Here is a 9744-nt window from a genome sequence, read left to right as displayed (position 1 = left end):
ATTCTCAACATACACGGAGGATTCTAAGAATTGTTGTATTTTAGTTGACAATAAAGACACGTGTCAGATAGTAAAAGTCAGCTAAAAGCCGCGAGAGACAGTGACATTTCATTTATTAATATCTTGTTTACGACACACTAGACAGTGTCAGATGTTTCATCAAGTCTTGTCTAATATAGTAAATGCATCACAGAAAAAAAAAATGAAAAACTATAATAACTTAATATAATAAATCAGGAAAAATAAAATAATATAACATTACTTGCATTTTTTATGTTCACCAGGGAAGAAATAGCAGTAAAGAAGACATCGCAGCAAGCGCTATGTGTGCTCAGACAGTGGATGAAAAAGAAGTTGGCGGGAAAGCTGTTCAGGTAAGAACATTACGAATTATACATTATCATCGCCTCTGTTTTGTCTTAAGAGTCTTGTACAAGGGTAGATGCGCATCTAATTGTTAAGTAAAGGTTCCGCAATCTCCAAACACACATCTACTGAGTACGCACTGTCTGATTCCAGTAGCAAGAAGAAGCCCAGGACGACAGGAAACAAAGCCGAGATAAGCAGAGAGCATGTACAACTTAGTGCTGATATGGCAAGTTGGTTAATGGCAGTTATTTTGTTTTTGTTTGTAACTGTGTTTTGCAGATTTTTGTGATGCCCGCGTGTCGAATTGAATCACCTCCTTATGTTTTCGTCTTCAACAAATTCTCAGAAATCAAGAGTTCCTTTCTAAGAACAACACTTGATTTCTATATGAGAGATATAGATATTCCAATGTTCAATCAAGGTTCTTCTCTACCTTTCAAAAGTAGATAAAGCAATGAATGACACTAATTTTCCGCTCCGTTATGTTATAGTTGGTCTGTATTGTGGATTTTTCCTGAATTTCCAGTTAATAATTCATCTAGTCTGGTAGAATATCAAGCTGAATGATGTTACTTGCGGCGCACCATTCATTGCAATAGCCAGATCTGATCAAATGAGATGGTGACCTAAAAAAAAATGAACATGATTTTAGTCCTGTGTGCACTATTTCTCAATCCTGCTACCCCCCCCCGATCTAACCCTTGTGTCAAACAATGTACAAGTTTGAATTATATTATTTCTGCGTCATTTTCTCCTGCAAAAAATGCTGCAGCTGCTAAGCAACTGTTTGTAGGCGTCAGGCAAAACTCTTAGACTAATAAACAATTTTCTATATTATACTAGCATTTCAGCCCGGCGTTGCCCGGGTGTTTGGAGGTGTATGCTGAGCAAAAAATAAAAGGTAATTTTTTTTAACTTAGACCCTATTATGACTCCTTAACATTTATTGTTTTGGGCTCAAATCGAGTTATTAAGTTAGATCTATGCCCAAGGAACCTATATCTAAAATTTCAAGTGTTTAGACCCAAAATTGTCGGAGGAGTTTCGTAGACTTCTAAAAGGTCAAATCGTTGAACTTTAACCCCTTAACAGACAAATTTCTGACCGAAAACCGATTCCAAAGATTTTCCCAAATCTCAGTACCCTGTATATCAAATTTCGAGTATGTAGACTTAAAATTGACAGAGTTATTGCGTAGGGAAATGTACACACACAGACACACACACAGACAGACACTTTCACTTTTATAGATAGATAGATAGATTTCTCTTAATCTTAATCATCGTAACAGCCAGATTATTTAATTTAGTCTTCGAATACTATTTCGGTTTGAATATTCGGCCAGAGTTTACTTGTCGGTTGAAATGTCCTCATGTCGGGTTGTACTAGATAATTCAAACTCTTCAAAATGAATTTCCTAATAAAATCAAGGTAGAAAAAGGAAGAGGGTATTTGTCACCCAGAGAGTCACGGGTACGCCTATCTTGTAATTTTCAATCGGCAGTTGCGTTATTGGTCTGTCATGCTTCAGTTTGAAATACCGTTTTCGCCGGTCTGCCGCGTTGTGATACTATCGACTTCCCCACCCCACAGAAGATGAAAGAGATGGAATCCATGGGTTGCTGCTTGTTGTCGAGCGGAGGGAGGTCGGGTTGTACGCGTATAAAATACAGGGTGGGACGATAAAATTGTCGCTCTAAAGACAAGAACAGTGCAGCTTTATTTGAAAACTTTTATTGAAAAAAATCAAGTCAGGTTACTTGATTATGTAGGAAGGCTGGCATCTATTCAATGTGGCCGCCTTCAGCCTCAATCATCGCCTCAATACGATGATACAATAAAAACTGGGAGTATGCTTATTCCACAAGCGTCAGCGGGAGCTTGGCGAATACTATGCGAATGGCGGCTATCAGGCTGACTTTGATGTTTTGGGAGGTCATGTTGGTGATGTTCTCAATGAATAACTAAACGAAGTAGTCCAGCACGTTTAGGTCAGGGAGGAGGGGGGCAGAGAGGTGGGGGGACAGGGAGAGAAGGGTACAAAGTCGTAGCACTCTTTCTGAAGCCAAGCTTGGCTCTCTTCGGATTTGTGGGCCGGCGACGAATGGGATTAAATAAGGGTTACTATGACGTACTAATTCACTATGCTTATAGACACCATATTATATTTTGTTGTTGTCTTTCCCCCTCTCCCCAGACAGACAGACGGACAGACAAAAAGACATATAGCTTTGTATATATTAGATTAGACTTGGGATCTACAGTGTCTCTATAACTTCTTCCTGTTGCGATTTATTTTCTCTTTTAAAAGCAGTTAGTTTGAATGGTAATCGCCTGATGCGTTCATATCGGGTAATGCCGACAGGGCTGCTTTGGCATCTTTTATAGCCCAGAATTTATTTGATCTAAAATTTTGGCCTTTCAAACCTGACATGACCTTGTATCTAACCTCCCGCAAAGAAGATAAATATATACATGCTTATTAACGTTATATTTAAAGATGATTATGTTGTAGCTCTCAGCGAAGCAATCTTACGGCAATGTGTGCACTAATGAAAAGTCTTGGACAAAAAATCACCCTGTTCTTGGAAATTTCGTTTGATATTAGGCGTACGGAGACAGGAAAGCAAGTTATCTGAGCTAGTGTTCCTATTTACTTGCCTACCCACGAGGGCAGAGTTAGACACAAGGTGAGTTTTTAATGTGGTGAAAATCCAGCTCCTCAAAAATGGGCACTCTTGATGGGAACAAAAAATAAAAATTGCCTCAGTCATGAAGGATTTCTCCTCCGCTAACCAATCACAGGTGTAGCATGAGAACAGATACTACACTTTGTTCCTAGTCAAAACGCTTAGGACTGTGAAGACGGGTGATGTTAAGGTTTTGCGTGGAAGAACTAGAGATTGATGGGAGGAAATGAGTTGACATGCCGCAAAGCAAAACAACTAAACTAAATGAAGCGATCAAAGAGTTGCCGACATTCCACGAGAGCGGCGGGAACCTTTGATTTTTTTTCCGGTCTCCACCTGTAAATTTGGTCCGTTATAACAAAATCTTGAAAGTGGGTTAATTGGATAATCATCAGCAGTTACTCAAAAATTGTGTGGCAGAATAAAAGTAGAACTTGGAAAGAATTATAAATTTAACGGTACTGGTGTATATTGTGAACCAGAAGAATCTCAGCGTTCGCTCGGCTTTCGCCGGAACATGACGTCAACAGCCGGATAATACCGAGTGCCGCCGATAAAACCATGACAGTGCTACGTGAAAGAGAATAGCAAAATGAATAAATAGAAAATGTAGAAATAGAAATATGATATTTTAATTTGTCCAGATTTCGTATATATTATTATAGAGTCGTGATTTCAAAAGTAAAAAAAAAAAAAGTATTTAGGTGGCGTCATTTAGAATCGAAACCGAAACTGTAGCATTCAAAGCTGTTGACGTTACCACTGTATAGACATGACACGCATATACACTGATTAAAAATTAAAAATTACAAATGAACTACGATGGATGTACAAAATGTATAACGATTTTGTCAATTTTTACCCATTTTTGACCCCTTAAAAACTGTTTTAACTGGCTAAAGACCCATAAGAGAACGGTCCGTAAAAAATCCAATAATTTGAGTCCCCTAGTGCCACTCTGCGACTTTTAGTTACGGCGGAGATAGAGTTTGAAAATATGGAGACAAACCGACAGACATACATTTATATATTAGATTAGCGGGAACTCTGATGTTGCTCGTGATTGAATGAGGGTTACTATGATGTACTAATTCACTATGCTTATAGAAGCCATTATTATTTTTGTTTTGTTTTTTGTCTTTTCATCTCTCGTCCTGTTTCGCTACTTAATGTAGTTGAAAGCTTCTTGGCTTGACCATTACTCCTGATCTTAAATGGAACACGTACATCAAATCTGTTGCCAAGGCCACTGGAAAAATGGTGGGATCTTTCTATCGATCCGGTAGATATCTCACTGCTGATGCTATTCTCTATCTCTATAAGAGCCAGGTATGTCTAAGGATGGAATACTGTTGCCACATCTGGGCAGGAGCTGCTAGAAAGGACTTGGCCTGCCTTGATAGAGTTCAAAATAGACTTCGTAGCCCCGTAGGAGATGTCCTTTTCTCTTCCTTGCAACCTCTATCTCACAGAAGAGATGTTGCGAGTTTGTCTCTGCTGTATCGTTATTTTCATGGAAAGTGTTCGTCTGAGCTTCAATCTATGGTCCCCCCTCGCTAAACTTTCACAAGAAACACTCGTCTAGCTGTAAACACTATCAATTATTCCCCCCACTCTTTATCTGTACCTAAACCTAAACGTAGATTCCATGAAAAAAGCTTCTTTCTTAGAACTGCACGCCTGTGGAATTGTCTTCCGTTTTCCTGCTTTCCGGCTGACTACAATATGGTTGTCTTCAAGTCTAACGTAAATAAGTTCTTGATGAGCCGTTCCATATAAGTTATCAAATTTACCAAATTTTCATTACTAATGATTACTATATTGTCCAATTTCTACTGTACACTCTTTAACCCTTATCCTTGAGTGGCCTCTTGGCCTTGATAATGTGGTGATGCCTATGTAAAAAAAAAGATAGAATGTTGCGAAAATCTCTGCATAATAGTCTTATGCTTCGTTAAAAATTTCAAACGCATCCCATGCTTAACAAGGCCGATAGCCGTTAGTCGCATGCTCTCGTGTAATGAATGAATGCGTGAATGTAGGATTGACATGAAATTCTTAAAGATAAACTAAAATGACCGAAAAATGGGCTGAAATGAGTTAAATAAATAAAAAGTAAATGACTTAGAATGACTTTAACGAACTTAAGGATGAATTGGATGACCTTAAGAATGACTTGAATGCTTAAAAATAACTGGAATCCTTCAAAAACAACTTGAATGATCTAGAGAATGACTTGAATTGTTTTGAGACTGACTGGTTGTAAAGTGAGTGATCATTTTACATTAAATTAATACAGAAAAGTGATCCCCCACTTTATATCACAAAATTACAAACATAAGTACAGCATGTAGTAAGAACAGATACTACATTTTGATCTTGGCCAAAAGGCCAAGAAAAGGGTATTTATTTGCTCCCCCACAGAGCAAATTAGGCACAAGGCCGATTTTTAATGTGAGGAGTGAAGGGGAAATGGGGACCAACTCCCCGGGAAGTAGGGGAGCTGGATAGTGACAATTGGTATGAAGAGTTGCCCCTACATTGACCAAAGTCTTATATGTGGGGCTGCCCCCCCCCCATATGGTCTTTGCTTGCAGTATCGCCGGAACAGATACTACACTTTCAGATATTAAATCCTTTATTCATGTTAAAAATACATTGAAAATCACTTGGCCAAAAGGCCAAGAAAAGCTTTAAAAGCTAAGAATAGCATCTATTAACAACAGACCTTTGATCTTAACCAAAAAGCCCAAGCACAAAAGTGTTATGGACAGATCGACAGACCGACAGATCGATTGACAGACTGACCGACCGACCGACCGACCGACGGACTGACGGACTGACTTATAGAATCGTTTGCACGCGACTAAAAATCATAATGTTATATATATAGTTCATTATTATTATTATGATTATTCTTTTCTTGTTGTTGTTAAGAGAGATGTTCGTGTTATGAAGCGATTCATATATATAAAATATTCATACTTAGAAGTGTAGAAGCTCTTTGAGTGTTGAGACATTGTGCATGTAAAGACATTTTAAACCACATGATATAGAAGACGTATAATGACAATTTCCACTTTACCTTTTTGGTAGAATTACAACACAAAGACGACGTTTATAAAAACACATGATGGATTTATTTCCATGGACCGGCCGGTGGCTTTGCTTTCAGGAATTCAAAGTTTCACATTCTATGTTTCAAAGGTGACCGTCTCACTTCTAGACGTTCGACTCCCAACTCCAGACTATCGTCTGTCGTCCTCAGGCTCCCTCTGACTCTCTCTCAGACTCTCTTGCTTAACTCTAAAGTTTCTAACTATATCGAGAACTTCCCATTTTCCATGACGTCATACACATGTTAAAACATGTGTCTTCTTTCACGTGTTCTGGAAATGCGTGTCCAAAACTTTTTCCTTTGTAAAGGAATTTTAACCTATATTCCCAGTAACCTATATTTCCAATATGTTAAAAACATGTTTATTAAATTATCTTATAGTTGCATTCCTCAATTGTTTTTCATAACAGAATTGACAATGCACATTCTTTTCTTTAAACTATTTTATCTCTAAGCTAAACAATGGTTTGTTTTTACATTCCATTTGTTAATTCTCTCTTGTAATCTATTTCTAAACCTAAATTACGAGGTTCGAATTTTGTCTATTCTATTTCATTTTCATTTAAACTAAATCTCTCTATTTTTATACTTACATGAAAAGGGGACAGCCCTTATCATGCAACAATAAAAGCAAACGCAAATATTGGAATGACGTGGTGCTGTAGATATTCATGTGTGTGTGTGTGTGTGGGGGGGGTCTGCAACTAGTGTATATATTTATGAATTTCTATTATTGTCCAGTGTATGATTGCATGCGAGTATATATATATATATATATATATATATATATATATATATATATATATATATATATATATATATTTAATTTTCTTCTTTTGAAGATTGGGGTATGAAGCAGCCAAACCAGCTGCCAACATTGCCCTGCTTTTTATTGAAACCAACCGAGAGCTCTTTTTAATATCCTCGCTGTTCCCTTAAGTACAATTGTCTGGATCTCTTTTGCACTTGATTCACCAGGAATATTAGTTAGGCATACGTGTGATCGTTTATCAAAAATTCGTTGTGTATGTACGTATATTTAAATACAGTTCATTACGGGACAAAAAAATATATAAATACTTTTAAAGCACAAAGGACGAATAATACTTATTTGGTGTTTCAACATCTGGCTTATCGGGAAGCATATCTGGTCCATCTTGTGTCTTGTTTTGACGGAAAGCTGCAATGAAAATTCTTCCCAAGAACGACAGAGCCTCGGCTTTGATTTTCAACAACTTTTCATTTCAGAGTGTTTTATTTCTTCTTTGAAAGTTGCAACGCTGACTCTGACTATCACCATTTCTGACATCCTGTACTCGAAGCCATTACGATCTGTCGACTGTCTCTGTCTCTCTCCTGATTCCGACTTTCTCATCTATCCCAAAAAGACTATCGCTCTTCTAAATGACGTCATTAGTATACGATACTAAGATAATCACCTGATGTTTTTACATGTCAGTTTTTCTAAGTTGTAACATAAATTTTTATAACATTTTTAAGTTAACTTAAATGTTATCATCACAATTTAGTATTATTCGCATATTTTCCGGTGCAACTTTATCGGTCATCCAAGTTTGATACATGTCACAACATGACTCTTTGACCTTTTCTGCACATACAATCGTTTGCTCAATTTCTTGTTACTCAGGATTTAATCTATCGTTTACTCCCTCAGATAAAAAAGATAGATAGATAGATAACAGACAAATGCTTTTACCCGGCGTTGCCCGGCATTTACCAAACGATTTTGCATTAGTATAAACCCGTAGAATTACGTCAGTAATTTTTTTTGTATATATAATTCATCATTTCTAATGACACAAAGAAAAAAAGGCAATAAAATAATTCTAAAGTGATTGTCTGACTTGAATTGACTTGAATTGTCTGAATCACTTGAAATGGTTTCGTCTCTGGCCTACGTCTATCTTATTTTACTTGTTCAATTTTGCACGCCAAGATGGAACTGTATATAAAATAGACTCTCTAGCTTATATATTATACTCTCTCTCCCCCTCTCTCTCTCTCTCTCTCTCTCTCTCTCTCTATCTATCTATCTATCTATCTATGTCTCTCCCTCTCAATATCAATGTTCAACATCGAAAGGAAAGAATAAAAAGCTTGGAATAGTCCATTATTGATAAAAGGGAAGATCGCCATGAGTAGCTACCCTAAACCTGGACTAAGAGAAACCATAGAGAGAAGGTAAAAAAAGTGGAGGGTGACTATTAGATTATAGCTTGCTTTACAAAGGCAGTTCCACTATCAATAATTTCCCACACTCTTTATCTATGCATAAACCTAAATGTAGATTCCATAAACAAAGCTTCTTTCTTAGAACTGCACGCCTGTGGAACTCTCTTCCGATTGCCTGCTTTCCAGCTGACTACAATCTGATTGTCTTCAAGTCCAACGTAAACAAATTCCTGATGAACCGTCCCCCCTAAGTAATTCAATTTACAAAATTCACACTACTTATGATTACTACGCTACGTAATGTACTTGCAATAACCCTTATCCCTGAGTGGCTTCCAGGCCTTGATAAGTGGTGATCACTGTGTAAAAAAAAAATCACATTGACTAATGTATACCCATTAACCCTTATCCTCGAGTGGCCTCCGGGCATTGATAAGTGGTGATTCCTGTGTAAAAAAAAAAAAAAAAAAAACTAATGGGCGATCTAACTGTTTACATTTTTCTAGTGTATACATATATGGTTTAAATTTCATTAAAAATCGAACATACATGTTAGAATTTCTAAAAAGGTTCTGTCTCAATATGTTACTTAGACGAAGTTTTGAAATCAATTTTCGTTGGTCTGTCACTCTGCAGTTTTTTTACCACGTCTCCATCGTAAATCGCGCAATTCGAATGGACGTCTTTTAGAAATATCCATTTTTCTTTCTGGCTGGATTTGGTCATTTATTTGGAAATTTGTCTGATTTTCTTGCAAAATCTAAAAGATAACTCCCCCCCCCGTCTCGAAGTCATTTCATTTTCCCAAACGATCAATTCCAATTAAAATCCTGATTGTAGAACGCGCAACCATTTATAAATCCTATTTCACTTAATTAGCACGTAGATTACTTTCGCCAAATTGCGCTAATCTAATCAACAACTTAATTGACAATTATTCCACGCCCCTCTTCCCAACATATCCCCGGTTTTTGCAATAACCAATAAAAATGCCTTAAACGGTTCACGGACAATCCCATTTAAAACAAATATGCGTCGTACGATTTCGAAAACCCTTTAACATCAATAATTCTAGTAATACCTTGCCACAACTTGAGGTTGATTATATTCATGACCGACGAGGATACGTCTTCGACACTCAGTCCAACAGAGTCTTGGCTATTTTTGAATGGAGGATAGCCTTGCATCTGTCTTGTGGTTTTGAGTAGTCCTAGTTAGTCCACCCTCCCAGGTTGTTGCCTCCCGTCTTTCTGGTCAAGTAAGTTTTGCTTACTGCCCGAGGTGCCCCTACCAGAGAATGCTGAGTTAATTTTAAAACGCCAGATTTCGCTTTCTTTATGGGCTCTTGCTTGACTCTCCCTTTGTGTCACAGCT

At 37.3% G+C, this 9744-nt stretch overlaps 1 protein-coding gene and 1 pseudogene across 2 annotated transcripts in view; one reads left to right on the top strand and one right to left on the bottom strand.

Moving 5' to 3' along the window:
• The window catches only part of LOC145266317 (advillin-like), a 438949-nt gene that overhangs the window by 236458 nt on the left and 192747 nt on the right, over positions 1-9744 (top strand). For both annotated transcript variants that reach the window (XM_080121877.1, XM_080121876.1), the window contains one exon: positions 285-374. In XM_080121877.1, the coding sequence (XP_079978003.1) occupies positions 285-374 (90 nt within the window). The remainder of the gene's footprint in view (positions 1-284; positions 375-9744) is intronic.
• LOC145266788 (U2 spliceosomal RNA) lies at positions 5326-5463 on the bottom strand (annotated as a pseudogene).

The sequence above is a fragment of the Euprymna scolopes genome, chromosome 41 (assembly GCF_053919585.1).
Source record: "Euprymna scolopes isolate OS-2025 chromosome 41, ASM5391958v1, whole genome shotgun sequence".
NCBI classification, from domain to species: domain Eukaryota; kingdom Metazoa; phylum Mollusca; class Cephalopoda; order Sepiida; family Sepiolidae; genus Euprymna; species Euprymna scolopes.
This window is presented reverse-complemented; position numbering and strand designations above follow the sequence as displayed.